We start from the raw sequence: 16,199 nt of genomic DNA, 5'->3' as shown, positions 1-16,199 counted from the left end.
GGCAGTGGGCGGGTGAACAAACCCCCTGGCCTTGCTGCCACGGGCTACAAGTCCCTGCTTTGTTAATTGCTTAAGTAGGTAGTATCTTGCCTCTTCCTCCTCTGCCAGCCTATTGGAAGACAATGGTGTGGGGAGGGCAGCCTTTAGGGACAAATGGTGCAGGGAAGGCTGCAGTAAGTGGAGCAATGGTGGCGAGGGGATTGCTAGCCTGGGACCTGAGCAGGCAAATGACAATAGCAGCTGCCCTGACCTTCATGCCCAGAACATCAGTACTCTGTATCCCTCCTTTGGTAAGGATACTACAAAAGTTTGATTGCATACTAAGAAATATAATCTCATGTGCCCCCATCCAGCTCTTCTTCCTCTGTTTAGCAGTTAATGTAAAAGCAGTCTGCAGTGGGGATGTGAGAAGCCTGTGTAGGCTTCACATTCCTCCACAGCATATGCGCTAAATGCACCAGGTCATTATAAGGAAGAGGCGGCTGTGTTAGTGTCTTAAGGGGATTACTATATGTATAGCCACTTGCACCTACCAGGTACTTGACTGCATCCCAGCAGCGATATCAAGCACTTCAAGAATATCAGTATTCAATAATATCAGTATTGGCCTCTTCATTTTTCAGACTGATCTAAAGGATGTTGAACGAAAAATTGCTCAGCAGGCTGCTAAACTACAAGGAGTGGATTTAGGTCGGACCCTGCTACAAGTAAGCCAGGAGAAGCAGGAGAAGAAGCACCAGTGGGATACAGGTGGGGTGCTTTGAAAAAGTTTTAGATTATTCTTGTAACAAGACACTGAATTCTATTTCTGCATTCCCCACATGGATGTAAAAAGCCCACTGGCAACATACCAGATTGTACCGTTTTCACACTCCTAGAAATATAATTCTTTTAGGATATTCTAGCACTACCAGAAGGGGGTGGAGTGGCAACCAGTGGAATATCTTTAACTCTTACAAGCAGAGGGCATTGCTGTGACCCCATCAACTGTTTGAAATACTTGTCAAACTTCTATTCACAAACCTAAGCCACTTCATGTGCGTGGGGTGGGTGGATTGCGCAGAATTGTTGAGGGTTTTTTTAGGAGGGAGGTAGCCAGAGTTGTTGAGCTTTTTGGGGGGAGGATTGCACACAGAGTTTTTTTAGTTTTTTCCACATAACTTTTTGTACGCAATAAGGATCCTGTGATCTACCAGGCCAGGATCAGATGGGGATACTGGTTGGACATCCCTGATATAGAGTCAGTTGTCATCTGCTTTTTCATCTTTATAGGAGGACTAGAAGCTTCTTAAAAATAAAATAAAATGATAGCTTAGAGTGTGGGGCCCTTGCCTGTGGTGACCCTGGTTATAAATCAGTTCAGAAATCTATGGGGATTGTTTTTCACCAAATAAACATTTGCCACTCTCAATATAGCAAGTAGTAACCATTTTTCCACATATACAGTCTAGTTCTGTTGTCCTCTGTGAAAGATTGTCACAGTATTACAGCAAGATCAGTAGAAACTTTGTATCTCTCTAAAAGTCTTACCAGATATATTTTTGTCCACCACACAACCTCAGGTATCTTCTCTTTTGAATAGGGTAAATTTATGCTCTTCAGTGTTAAAGGTAATGATCAGTTTTCATCTAAGATGTGTTCTCTGCTTTATGACATCATGCCTGCCTTTAATTACATTTGCAGTTACTGGTAAAATTGAATTGAAGCAGACTCTTAAACAAGACCAACAAAATCAAGTCCAGAATCTGAAGAGTGCAGTGAATGAGCTGCAAACAGAGAAACTTGAAATTTCCAGTCGTATGCAACGTCGACAGCAGCTGGAAGAGCAGCTAGTGGAGCTGACCACTGAGTTACATTCCTTGAACAGAGAGATCAAGGTAAGAGGAACAGCTCCTATTCTGGTGTGGGTTGTTTCTTCTCACCTCGACCCAAGGGGTGTTTCAGTTTTGTCGAGCTTCACAAAAAAATCAGCCAGGCCATTAAAAAGTTAAAATGTACATATATAGAAGTAGTGACAAACTTCTAATTTAAAATATACATATTGGTGGTTTGTTTTTCGTTTTCAGGAAGCAAAGGAGCAGCTATTTCCGCTTGAAGCAACTTTAGAAAAACTGCAACATGAGAAAGAAGAGTTAATAAGCAAAAAGAACACAAGTTACAAAGTGACACAGGAGAAGGTTAGACAGCCTGTCTTCAGTTGTTTTGTTAAAATAATGCAGCCTCTTACTGCAGTCAAAGATACATACCATATTTTTCCATTTATAAGACGAGGTTTTTTACCCATTTTTTTAAGGTTTACAAACGTGGGGTGTCTTATCTATGGAATATAGCAATTAAATATATAAATAGAGACGGTACTTGCTCTAGCAGTCACAGCTCCTGGCAGTGCCAAGCCGCGGGGCCTCCGTAGTCTGCTTGGCTCCTCCCCCTGTGCCCGCCCTACAGCTGGGAGGGAGGCTGTAGGCTGTTCATTTTTGCCCTGCAGGAAAAAATGAAAGGGGAAGGGTGGAAGGCCGCCTGCAAAGTGGAGCTGCTGATCGAAGATATATCTCCCCTCTGTGCCTTTCCTCTGTGGGAAAGGCACAGAGGGGAGAAATAGCTTGATCAGGCAGCTGGACCGGGGGAGTTGTGTGCTGCGTTCTGGCGGGTGAGCGATTTTCGGCATTCCCCACAAAGAATCCTCCCCAAAAGCTCAATCATCCCAATTTTCTAAATTTTGAGGCCCCCAAATAGACGGAAAAATATGGTACACTTCCAGGTTAAAGTACAATTAGTGTTTTTAAGTGTACCTGAACAATATGTTGTCGTATTTGAGATAGATAGATAGATAGATAGATAGATAGATAGATAGATAGATAGATAGATGGATGTGCATGTCTTGGAATCAAACGCATTTCTTTATACGTTGTTTTTTTCACAGATAAATGAGATTAAAGAGAAAATTAAAAACATCCATAACTATATAAAAGAGATTGAGAACTATATTCAAGAAGGGAAAGAAGAATATAAACAGGTAATTGCAAATATGATAACACCCTCTATAGAGTAACCTGTTCCTTCCACTGTCAGCACCGACAAAGAAACCGGAATCCTCAACTTTACTTTTTATAAGGGAAAAAAATAGGGTCATCTAGCCCAACACAGGAATCTCAACTAAATCATATATGGCAGATGGCCATCCAACTTTTGCTTGAAAACCTCCAATGAAGCAGAGTCCACCACTTCTTGTGGGAGTCTGTTCCACTGTCAAACAGCTCTTACTGTCAGAAATTTCCTAATGTTTAGTGGGAATCTCCTTTCTTGTAACTTGAAGCAGTTGGTTCGTGTCCTAGCCTCTGGAGCAGGAGAGAACAAGCTTGCTCCATCCTGCATGTGACAACCCTTTAGATATTTGAATATGGTTATCCTATCTCTGACCAAGGCAGACTGTGGTTGTACTTCTGGCTGCTTGTGTAGCCTTCCTCTGAAAATACATTTACACGGCAGCCTCTTAGCTTAACACAGACACTGGCTCTCTCCTCCTGATCTTCACCAGCAAAGTATTGTTAACACAGTGGGTATGAAAAACTTAATACGCAGGCCTTAAGTGTCCACTTTCTTGTTGACTTCCTCTGGATTTTGCCTTATCAACTTCCTCTGCTCCCTTTCCCAACTCTCAGCTAGCTTCCCATTATTCACTTACAAGAACCTTCAGCCAATCAGAGTCTGTTGTTTCTCAGACAAATCAGAATGAATTTACTTGATGCAGCCCCCATCTATAAACATCAGACATAAATATTAAAAATGATCACCTCCCTCTCATCTTTCAGAACCAGTTGTCAAGTAACTACTGCTAAACAGACTGCAACTTAGTAATAGTATACATAATAATAGCATATACCGCAACATCAGTGGTCACAGAAAGCTATTTTTCAAAACACAGAACACAAACAGCATTTCTTCACACCTTCCAAAGTCATGTTAATTTTTTTCATCTCTGTGTTTTGCTTTTTTAGCAAAAGGAATGTGAACTTGATGAAGTCAAGGATCTGCTAGCTGAATGTGAGAAAAAGAAAGAAACGACAAATAAAGAAATTGGAACTATTAGACAAAATATCGATACTCAGAAGGTACATTTGTCTAGTTCAGATATTTTTCTCAAATATTGTTGATATCTATGCATAGTAGACAGTCGTTTTTGTTTTCAAGGTAGCCTTCTGTCTGATTCTGACGTAGTTAACAGCAACATTAAGGGCCTGAGAGAACTCCTGTGAGTCAAACGTCCTGCAAATAAGTCTGAAAAGAAAGTATTTTTTATTGAATTCACTAAATATGTTTTGGCAGCATGTGCGTTTTGCACGTTTCGTCAAGTTGAATTGGTCATGTGCCTCTGATTGACCAGTTAGCATAACAATTTAACTTGTGACATTACAAAATATTTTTTCAATGCTATATTTAAAAAATCCCCTAATAGGGAAATCTAGCTTGCTGACACACTGCTACAGAACATGTGATTGCTACTCACTAATACCCCCAAGAAGCCCAATTCAGCACTGCAAATCAAGGAGCTAAGGAACTTATCCTTCCTTGTGCCAGTTCCACCTGCTCTGTCAAATTCTTTTACTGGGTCCGATGACATATGTCATGCTACGTATTCATCTGTAGGCATACTAGCATCATATGTTATCAACCCACATTATTCTTTGGTTATTTCTATATCTTAAAGAGGGGGTGGGCATGAACAGCACATTAATTTGAATATGTAGCAATAAATAAAGGAGCATTTCATTCACCCTGAACCAGGAATCTTTTACATTTGACCTTTGAATTAGCCACCACTATATCTCAAGTTATTATACTACATTTTTTATCTACTCAGTGCTTCTTGTAAAGTACGTTCTTTCTAAACAAGAGGTTATTTCACATTAATTCAATTAGATTTTGAAGTTCTGCTACCATTTTCCTTTTGGGAATTTAAAAGACTTTCATATCTGTATATTTTTTTTAAATGCCCCATCCCAAAGGCTGAGGCAGGTGACAAAACAGTAATCTTTTTACATAACTTTCTGGATTGGTATGGTTGTTTTTAATTATCATTTATAAGACTTTGTTCTTTTTGCTTGTCAGATGTTAGGGTTCAACTCTGATTTTAGTTAAAATTACTGAAATACCAATTCTGTGAAGTAATATCTGTTGTTTTTCATTGGTGATTACTCTCAGTTAAATGTATAAGATTGCAGCTAAAAGTACCAATTAAAATACAAGTACAGTGGTGATTGAAAACAAAACACTGCTACATTTTGTATAGTAAATACATAGCTCATTTTTAACTGCAGCTCATGCTTTATTCAGAGATGCTGTAGTAGTGGATTTCCTGCACTGGCATTGTAGTTAACCGGACTGTCTTTGAAATCCCTTCCAACTCTCTTCTCAAATAGTCATGGCACAAAATGATGATGATTAACTCACTAATATATTTTATTTGAATTTAGATTCAGGAGCGGTGGTTAGAAGATAACCTTACTTTAAGAAAAAGAAATGAAGATCTAAAAGAAGTCGAAAATAGTATAAAGCAATATTTGAAGGAGATGGGGGAAATGGAAGTCCCACAACTGAAAAGGTATCTTCTGAACTTCCTTTTAAAAGAAAAAATAATAATTTCTTAATTGCAAAGCAGTAGACCTTAATTATTTGCATATTTACCACTTTTCCATACTTGGTCCTAGCTAGTAGTCCACAAGTATTTGCATATTCACCATATCTTGATAGATACTTTTCGTGTAGACCAAACTTTTTTTCTCCTTTGCTTAGATAATCTAAGTTTCTAGTTTTGTATGCTGTGGTCAACCTTGTAGCAACTACAGCATAAGCAATTTGATTATACTGAGAAGAGTGGTTTTAAATACTGTATAGGCTAGCATGCACCATGTGAACTACTTTTGGCAAGCTTCTGGTGATACTTTCTAAGTCAAATTCACCTGTAAACACCTAAATTTATGCACGATCACACTTGACCTCTGTAATCTGTCCTCAGTACTAGGCTTCCTTATTCTCACAGTGTAACTCAATGGGTGAATTGCAAGTTTGATTATGCCCCAATGCCTCAGATAGGTTGGGTTTTAAAAAAAAATGGCTAAAAGTGCACAAATATTGTATCTTTGGTACTCTAAGAATATAATAGTAGTCTTACTGGTTCTAGAACCCTGATCATAGAAGATTCTGTCTCTTGTGGGGAGCCTAAGCAAATACAGAAGGCTTCCCACTACCGGTGTTTGCCCTGACCAAATGGGAACAAGGGACTAACCATGCAACAATAGGTGCAGGTCTAAAGACGCAGTCCCTTTGAAATTGTGTTGCTCCGTCATGCGAATAACTGAATAGGGCTTTAATCCCGTGTCTTTTCTTTAGCAGTGGCCAGATGGTTGGCCCCAAAGCAGGGCATGTGTCATGTTTAAAATGCATCTTGCGTTATTTAACCATGTCTCTCGTAAGTTAGGAACCCTAATGAAGCAGAAGCACCATGACCAACCTGTGTATTTAACCTAGCAGGCTTGCTAGAGACATTTATGCTTATCATTCTTTATAATAGCCTTCTCCCCTTCTCCCTCATTTTTCTCAGCAGCTGATATTAAGAGCTGTGCTGCCTCTGGTGTTGGAATTTCCAGTTAAGGTTGATAGCTAAAAGCCATTGATAGACTAATTCTCCATGGGTGTAATCCAGTGGGATGAGGAGCAAGATCCCATGTCCCTGTAAAACTAGATGGTCCCCAATCTTATAGAGCAAATGTAGAGGGGATGCAGGGCATTGCATGCAAAAGGTGGGAAAGATTGCTGGAAATTCCCGCCCTCCTTTCCTCCCTGTTCTGCTGACAGTCCCCCCCCCCCCCCCCGGTCTTTGAATGCCACCCAGCAAATCTGTCTAAATATTTTAGGCCCAACTGAGACTCATTTTAAATGCACTGCCATTTATTTCCATCCTTTTCGCTTTCCCTCTTTGTGGCTTGGTTAAGTTATTATAAACAACATCAAGCAATTTACTCATGGTTAAGAAATCACTTTCTGTTTACCACTATAATAGATAACAAAGCTGTATATTAACTTCTACTTGACAGGGACCGACAGCATTTAGAGGAGAAAATAGAAGAATTGAAAAGAAAAGAAAGCTTGGCGCTTGGTCGACAGCATGGATTTGAGGAAGAAATCCTTAGGTTTAAGAGAGAGCTGAGAGAATCACAGTTTAAAGATGCTGAGAAAAAATACAAAGAAATGATGATTGACATGAGAACAACGGAGTTGGCAAACAAGGATCTGGACATTTACTACAAAGCACTGGATCAGTGAGTTGTTTAAATAGCATGTTGGCTTTGGTAACTATCAATTAATCAATTATCTCCCCAAGGAGAGCTTTAAAATTTAGCAGGCTGAATTTTTAATCCCCTTATTCCTGAGAGGCAAGACAGTAGGTATATTTTATTGTCTTGCCTATTGGTATCTATAAATGTTACTCCTAGCCTTCAGAATTTGGGATGAAGGTGAATACATTTTTAAAAATGTTACATTTAAATTGTTGACATGCAGTTATGTGTCATTTTGCCAAGCAGACATACACTAGCAAATTTGCAGCCTTAAGATTTCCTTTTGATAATGGAGAGCTTATTTACATATAATCAGAAACCAGTGAGGAAAAGAATCTCTTCCGTTTACGAGAATTTGAATTCTGCTTACGTGTCTAGGAAAATATGTTCACTTTAATGCTATTAGTGTATACAGTGTAGGCCCAGTCATGGCATTGAAACCACTGTGGTTGCCCTGGTTTATGACATCTGTCAGGAAAGACATGAGGGGGGAGTGTGACCTTTGATACTGTTGACTAAGTATCTTTCTGGAGGGTCTTGGGAAAGTTGGGGAGCACTGTAATTCTGTGGTTCTGCTCCTACCTTCAGGGCCATTTCCAGATAGTTATAGGAGGCTACTGTTCAGCACTATGTGAGTTGTCCTGTGGTGTCCCATAGAATTCCATTTATTCTCCCATGACACTTAACATCTATATGAAGCCACTGGGAGCTGTCATCAGGTGCTTTGGAGTGATGTGCCACCAATATGCAACCAGGTCCCATTCTCTCTGTGTGTTCCATCTGAATTGGGAGATGCAGTTGTGATGTTAGACTGGTGCCTGGGGTAGTTGATGGGCTGGATGTGGGCCAATAAACTGGAGCTGAATCTTGAAAAGACAGAGGTGTTCTGTGTCCCATGTTTTTGAGTCTTGGAGGTAGGAAGATGGCCTGCCCTGGTTGAGGTTGCACTCCCGTAGAATAAGCAGGTTTATGGCATGGAGGCGCTGCTGGATTCAGCATTGTCACTGGAGGCTTGGGTGGCCTCTGTAGCTAGGAGGTCATTTTCCAGCTCAGCTGGTTTGCCATTTATGGTCCCTTTTGGACAGAGATGATGAGGCTATGCCCCAGTAATTTCCATATTTAATCATTGCAACTGGTCCAAAATGCAGCAGCCATTTGACTGATCAGAGCTCTGTTTAGAACTAATACAACCTTTGTTTTAAAACAGCTTCACTTTCCCCCAATTCATTTCCAGTTCAAGGTGCTCATGCCAGTTTTTAAAGCCCTTAAATGAGTTAGGTCTCAAATAACTGAAAGCCCCCCTCTTTCTCTACATACCATCTCAGATTAGCAGATAGGTACCTCTTGATAAGGGACGTGGGTGGTGCTGTGTGTTAAACCACAGAGCCTAGGACTTGCTGATCAGAAGGTCGACGGTTCGAATCCCCGCGACAGGGTGAGCTCCCGTTGCTCGGTCCCTGCTCCTGCCAACCTAGCAGTTCTAAAGCACGTCAAAGTGCAAGTAGATAAATAGGTACCGCTCCGGCGAGAAGGTAAACGGCGTTTCTGTGTGCTGCTCTGGTTTGCCAGAAATGGCTTAGTCATGCTGGCCACATGACCCGGAAGCTGTACGCCGGTTCCATCGGCCAATAAAGCGAGATGAGCGCTGCAACACCAGAGTCAGACACGACTGGATCTAATGGTCAGGGGTCCCTTTACTTCTTGATAGTTCCACCACCCTTAGAAGCTTTTTCTCTTTTTGTGGAGAGGAGTGGCCTGGGAGAGGACATTTTCTGTGGATGGTCCATTTTCTGTGGACCACCCCACATATGTTAGTTTGGCACCTCCGTTATGCGGCTTTCACCTGAGAACCTGAAAGGAAGGAAGGAGGCTTTCCTGTCCCCTCTCCCCAAAAAGCCTCTCTGAATGGCCTGGGGATATTTCTGAGCTGTGGGAATTGAGAAGACCTCCCTTGTTTGCTGTGGCACTGTGAGAACTGATCAATTTGCAATGCTACAATAAATTAAAGAGGACAACCCTGGCTACTATAGCATGCAAACGCTACAAACCATATTCTTAAGCTGCTTAAAGATGTAGCAAGTGATAATGTTTTCACACAGCGCAAAAGGAAAGAGGTAACGTACGAAGGCGGGAAATATAATACTAGGCCTCCTGCCTTTTTTCCCCCTTTTCCTTTTTCGAAAAACAGAGCATCTTTTATTGCCATGGGTTGTTTCCTCCCTCCAAACATGATAAGAGGTAACATTTGCTTCTTTTTCTGCATCCTTATCTGATGCACTCAAATGTGCAACTCAGTTCACCAGCAAAAAATAACCATGACTCAACATTAAACAAAGTTGATGTTATCAAATGGAGAGCTGCTATATGAAGCTTTACTATAATGGAAGTTATGACTAAATATAACTAATAAGTATAATGAAAGTAATATTTCTTGGTATAAAGACCAAAGGTGTTCCATGCCAAGCTACCGCTTTCCATTATATGTCTTTCCTCTTGACCTCTAGTGCTCCTGTTACAAAAGATGTAGCATCTAGATGACTTTCTAGGTCTGGCACCTTTTGAAGCATTCAATGGAAAAAACGATGCATGGTTCACCTGATCCAGGTGTTACAAAGCACAATGAAGCTTCTACACATCAGGAATTTGTTGACTGGTGTTGGAGGAAGTTCTGTGTGCACAATGCAGACTTGAGTGCGTGCAGGATTACTCACCTAGCAAAGTCAACAACAAAAAGGCCTGTTTGTGTAGGAGCTATATGTGTGTAGCTGTGCACATACGCTTTGATCTGTGGATTAGTATCTAGATTGGAATGAGAATTTGTCAGTGAATAAATCTACATGATTAATATTCTCAGTCTTCTGTTGGCTTAATTAGATATGATGTAAATTCAGAGATTATCTTGCGTCCCCATCTTCCTCTTAGGAATGGGATGCTTAAACTCCATTTTTTAAACTTTGGGTTTGCATGTACATTGTCCATACTTTTTATAGCCTTTTATATTCTATATATAGCTTCAGAAAGGCATAAATCTAAAGTTCAGCCACTGTGAACACAAAGTTTTAAAATGCAAGCCAAGCTCACACACAGTAGAAAACCTTGGGAGTTATGAAAGACAAACACACTATACACTATTAAGAAATTTAGGGTCTTTTAATAAACCACTACTAGATCAACAAATTTCATAGCAATTTCTGTTCATGTGCTTTACTTTATTTTAATTATTAAAAAAACTCCACTATTCTAGCTTTCCTGGTTTAATTCCTTTGTATCTGCCATTTTTCAAAGATACAAAGTTTCCATATTTTAGCAGTAATTCTAAATTGCACTTAATATGAACTTCTAATTTATTTCTTCCTGTGATGCTACCCTGGCCCATCTTATAGACATTTACCTACCTAAATATTTCAGCCACAGTTCCTTATGGAGAGGAACACTTAGACCCATTCCACACCTACCTTTGTTTGTAGCAATGATTGGCAAAGGTCTCATGGGATTTATTTAATTTTAGATCAGTTACCTCAAAATAAAAAATGTGGCATTAAGAAGTTTGGGTTCTATCAGCAAGAAAGTCTTTATACCAGAATAAAAGCAAAATTTAAGCTAATGTGATTTAAATGAGTTCCTTTGTGAGGAATAGGTAAAGGTACCCCTGACCGTTAGGTCCAGTTGCAGACGACTCTGGGGTTGGGCACTCATCTCACTCTGTAGGCCAAGGGAGCCGGTGTTTGTCCGCAGAAACCTTCTGGGTCATGTGGCAGCATGACTAAGCTGCTTCTGGTGAACCAGAGCAGCGCATGGAAACGCCGTTTATCTTCCCGCCGGAGTGGTACCTATTTATCTATTTGCACTGGATGTGCTTTCGAACTGCTAGGTGGGCAGGAGCAGGGACCGAACAACGGGAGCTCACCCCGTCGCGGGGATTCAAACCACCGACCTTCTGATCGGCAAGCCCTAGGCTCTGTGGTTTAGACCGCGTCCCCTCTTGTGAGGAATAGTAGGATATAAATTTAATAAATAAAAAAAGTGATCATAAGAGAATTTCTAGATTCATCCATGTGACACATTCATCTTTTATTTTTCAAGTACTGTAGCACAAACCTGTATGCCTAGGGTAGAAAGAAAGTGAAGTCTGATGGAAGGAGCATAATGAGCTGTGGTTTTTCTTTTCTTTTAGAGCAATAATGACATTTCACAGCATGAAGATGGAAGAAATAAACAAGATAATTCGTGACCTTTGGCGAAGCACTTACAGGGGGCAAGGTACCAAAGTATTTCTTCTTAATCCTTTTTGTGTAGATTTATACTATATTATGCATTTTCTTAAAGATTCAGGACGGGTAAACATTTACTCAAAAACAAAAATACGTGGAAAATCAGAACAAAAATCAAAACATATTTAGAATTAACATTCCTTATAATCATTATTGACTTTTTTTCTGGATAGAGAAAAAGGAGTCCTCTCTTAAGTTACAAATAAGAATTCTAATTGGGGCCTGGAAAGGGTTATATTGTTAATGGTTGCATTACTGTGACTTGTATTTTAGAGTATATCTTTTCTGTAAATGGCTTCAGGATTACTTTGGCTCTGGGAAGCAATAAATACATCTAATAAACTAAACTTCCTATAAAAAGTAGCATGGTTAATCCTGCTTGAGTCGTCTTGGTTTATCCTGCTAAATATATTCCTTTCTCATAGAGTCACTGATGTGGTAAATCTTGATCATTCCTTCTTTCTTTTTGTGATATGTAACTAGGGCTCTGTTCATTCTGCCAGTGTTCCTCCATTTAGTACTAGAGATGTAATTTATCAATCTAACAGGCTTGCCTATAGCCCTGCTTATCTGGATTATGAAGCTAATTGCTTAAGAATGTTTGGGTATTGTACATCATGTCTCTGTGAAGAAGAATGGACTAAAGAAAGTTTAGCTGCTTCAAGGCCAACAAATCTATTTATTTGGCAACTAACTGTAGTGAAACTGCTTTCTTTTCCATGCAGATATTGAATATATAGAAATTAGATCTGATGCAGATGAGAATGTTTCTGCTGCTGACAAGAGGAGGAGTTACAATTACAGAGTAGTAATGATAAAGGGAGACACTGCTCTAGATATGAGGGGCAGATGTAGTGCTGGACAAAAGGTAGGTAACAACACTTGTTTGGATTCCAGTGCATAAGATATGTTGGGTTTCATATGATACATGCACAGTCAAAATATATTTTGCATTTTTATTCAAAAAAATCTTACGGCATAAATTTCCACAGCCTGGTTCACTTTGTCACTTGCATCTGATTGTGGAGAAGATGGAAGAATAGAACTAGAGGTTAATATCATTGAGGGGTGGGGGTGGGGAGATGCAGCACATTGGGCAGGGAGACATTTTCCCAGATGATAAGGCACACACACTCACTGTAGTTATGTAGTACCTGCCAGAAGGGTAAACTGCAGTTTTCTCATGTTTCCATCCACACTTGACTTCAGATATCAGCCAGACTAATGACTCATGATGGCTGAATCCTGGCTTGGCTGATGATGAAAGGGTGCCACTCAAACCTCTTTTAGACCTATCTATTGTAACCCACAATCACAGCTGCCAAAGAAATGTGAATACATGAAATGCTTGAAATGGAAGGGAATCTATTGGAAGACCTGCGGGAAATGCAATAGTTGCATGCGTTCTCACCTGGAAAATGGGCAGGATGTGCTGCTTCCCTTCTCTGTTCTCTTGGGGAGGGGAGATATTCAAAGGATTAAAATGCGTTAGGTAATACTTTTTTAGTACAGTCATACCTTGTTTTGTGACCGGGATCTGTTCTGGAGCCCTGGCCACTAGACGAAAAGGATGCAGGCTAAAGCACTGCGTCTGCACAGAGTGGTTTGCGCTTCTGCGCATGCGTGAGTGGCAAACCTGGAAGTAAACCGTTCCGGTACTTCCCGGTTTGCCTTGGACGTTCGCTGGAATGGATGCTAGACGAGGTGGACATTCATGGAGTTATTACTGTATTACATCTTCTGAAGTACTATACTCAAGGTGATAAATATAATCTAGGAAGGGAAAGCTAATGGCAGTATGTAAGAACACAGAGCCCTGCCGGATCGTACCAAAGAACTATCCAGTCCAGCATCCTGTTCTAACAGCAGGCAACCAGACAGCATCAGTTAGCAGAGCAGTACAGGAAGGGTAGGTTTGTGCGCCTGTCTTCGCAACACAAAGCATCACTTCACCCTACCAAGAGGGAGGGACAAGGTATGGGACGTTCGATGTGGTGGCAGGAGCATTGGATCGGCTCCATGCCCAGCACTGTGCTAAGCAACCCATTCCTCCCTCTTTTATTACGCAGCAGTGACATTCGGTGTTGAGAAGCCAGGTGCATAACCTTGTCCTGCCTGTGCTCCCTCCTCGCAGACCACTGCTACAGGAGCACAAGAGCATTCATCAACTCGTGTTCCCCTAGCAACTGGTATGCCAAGGCATACTACCTCCAATACTGGAGGTATCACACGACAGTAATGGCTAATAACAATTGATATGTTAGAATACACCTGCATTAAAGTTAGTAATAGCTTTTATATGGCATTTTCTGATTTTTTTGTTGGCTATTTAACTTTTCATTTGCTTTACCTTACGATTCTATTTTGTATGTTTTCTAAAAAAAAAAGTTTGCCCTTTTTTATCAGCTAAGTCAAGAAAAGCACTTGAATTTATTTAGAATTCTAGCTTAGTTCTTGTTAGATGGCAACCCTTTGTCCTATACTTACCTTTTCAGGCAGTAAAGAATTCACATTAGTGAATGTTCATACACTACATTCATACATTTTTTAAAGAATCTACATTGGAAACGCGCATGTCAGGATGAAAGTTAGGCTAGAATCCTTCCTGACATATTAGTTTTCTATGTGAAGGGAAGATTTTATTCAGGGCAGCACTCAGTCATGTTACAGTCACTGTAGAGTCCAGATATGGTGCTGCCATCATGGTGCTTTTAGAAGCGTTTGTGTTTTGGTTAACTTACTTGAACGGTTGCTTTTTACTTTTGGTTGTAGGTTCTTGCTTCCCTCATTATCCGCCTTGCTCTAGCAGAATCCTTTTGTCTCAACTGTGGCATCCTTGCACTGGATGAGCCCACCACCAATCTTGATCGGGAGAATATTGAATCTCTTGCACATGCCTTAGTGGAGTAAGTATCTGTAGATTTTACCAAGAAGCCTGTGGGAACCTAGGTGGGAAAGCATTAGTGAAAAGCAATTAGTGCCCATAGATCAGTCTGGCCCAGTCCTGAGGAATGCCCTTGTAATGCACCTCTGCTGCTTCATTTGCATGGGAATTTTGAGCAGTCGGCTGAGTCTTCCTCTTATTATACTCCACTTTATTCACACCAAATTGAGTCCTAAAGCAAATTGAAAGTGCTCTATAAATCCCCCATATCTTCCCAAAATAATTATTTTGATTGTCCTAGTTATATCCTTTTATGAACACTTGCACCTCTCACCTGAGAAAAGGTTTGTCTCCCTGCTTAATACAAAGTTAACACAGTGTAGTTTTAATTGCCCAAAAGTTAGATTATGGAGGGATCACTTACAAAGGAAAGAGCACCCAGAATGGACTGCTCTACTGATGAAGCAACTGTTGCTATTGGAAAAAGTGTGGAAGAACCTGGAAGCATGTATGTGTTTCCCCCCCTAAATATGTAAACCCACACATGTAAACCCTAATCCAGAAACTTAAAAAGATCAAACAATAATTTAGGGTACTGGGTCAATTCAGACATTTTTCTCTGCCATCTGATCAACAGGTGCATTAGTCACCTCAAATTGGTTCTGTGTATTTCTTATGCTTTCCTCACCCTTTTTTTCTGTTCTCCATTCATTCCATTTCCCTTATTTGTTTTCTCTAGTAGCTGTGTTATTAGAGGGGTTGGGTATTGTTGAGGGACAGCTTTCTGTTGTATAAATGAAATTATCATAAACTTTAAAAATGAGTGGAACAATTAAAATCTGGGTGGCAACAGCACAGAAAGCTGCAAATATAAGATGTTGACAGCTATAAACTAACACATTCTAAATGTTGATTTTCCACAGGATAATCAAAAGTAGATCCCAGCAACGCAACTTCCAACTTCTTGTTATAACTCATGATGAAGACTTTGTGGAACTATTGAGTCGGTCTGAATATGTTGAGAAATTCTACAGAATTAAAAAGAACATTGACCAGTGTTCTGAGATTGTAAAATGTAGCGTTACATCTTTGGAATCATATGTTCATTAGAGTTTGCAATGCTTTTGTGATACAGGACTTATCCAAAACATAATAGAGTGAAAATAAAACTACTTTTGGATAGCATCAGATGCTTGCTGATGGAGACTTTTAGCTGCATGTGTAGCTGGTTGATTTATATTAAACAGTTATATTATTGAAAAGAGCGGAAATTAAGATTAAAATTCTGAGCACAGAAATGTGGTGTTCTAAAAGCTAAGCCTTCTTTCGCTCTTTCTCATGTGTGAGTCTTCTAAGTGTGTAGACCAGGCATCCCCAAACTAAGCCCTCCAGATGTTTTGGGACTACACTTCGCATCATCCCTGACCACTGGTCCTGTTAGCTAGGGATGATGGGAGTTGTAGTCCCAAAACATCTGGAGGGCCGAGTTTGGAGATGCCTGGTGTAGACCAAGGAGCAGGGATGCACCTCCATCTCTGCCCTCCAAATTGCCGCTATAGTGCAAAGTTGCATGAGCAGAATGCTCAGTGTGTGAACTCTGTGCAGTTGGGATACCCAAATCACACAGAACCCTTACTCATGAGCAGGAAGGAGCTCAATCTTTGTGCTTTCTGCTCAGACAACTGTACAACATGTAATTACTGGGGGTGT

At 40.4% G+C, this 16,199-nt stretch overlaps 1 protein-coding gene across 6 annotated transcripts in view; it reads left to right on the top strand.

Moving 5' to 3' along the window:
* Positions 1–15,674, top strand: part of RAD50 (RAD50 double strand break repair protein) — a 33,671-nt gene extending 17,997 nt beyond the window's left edge. For all 6 annotated transcript variants that reach the window (XM_028717983.2, XM_028717984.2, XM_028717985.2 and 3 more), the window contains exons 16-26: positions 624–750; positions 1,684–1,877; positions 2,067–2,177; positions 2,921–3,013; positions 3,996–4,109; positions 5,472–5,599; positions 7,092–7,316; positions 11,509–11,594; positions 12,331–12,473; positions 14,378–14,511; positions 15,413–15,674. In XM_028717983.2, coding sequence (XP_028573816.2) covers positions 624–750; positions 1,684–1,877; positions 2,067–2,177; positions 2,921–3,013; positions 3,996–4,109; positions 5,472–5,599; positions 7,092–7,316; positions 11,509–11,594; positions 12,331–12,473; positions 14,378–14,511; positions 15,413–15,599 — 1,542 coding nt within the window. In that variant the 3' untranslated portion in view covers positions 15,600–15,674. The remainder of the gene's footprint in view (positions 1–623; positions 751–1,683; positions 1,878–2,066; positions 2,178–2,920; positions 3,014–3,995; positions 4,110–5,471; positions 5,600–7,091; positions 7,317–11,508; positions 11,595–12,330; positions 12,474–14,377; positions 14,512–15,412) is intronic.
* Positions 15,675–16,199: the final 525 nt, after the last annotated feature.

The sequence above is a fragment of the Podarcis muralis genome, chromosome 2 (genome assembly GCF_964188315.1).
Source record: "Podarcis muralis chromosome 2, rPodMur119.hap1.1, whole genome shotgun sequence".
NCBI classification, from domain to species: domain Eukaryota; kingdom Metazoa; phylum Chordata; class Lepidosauria; order Squamata; family Lacertidae; genus Podarcis; species Podarcis muralis.
The sequence above is the reverse complement of the archived record's forward strand: the minus strand, read 5'-3'. Positions and strand labels throughout refer to the sequence as shown.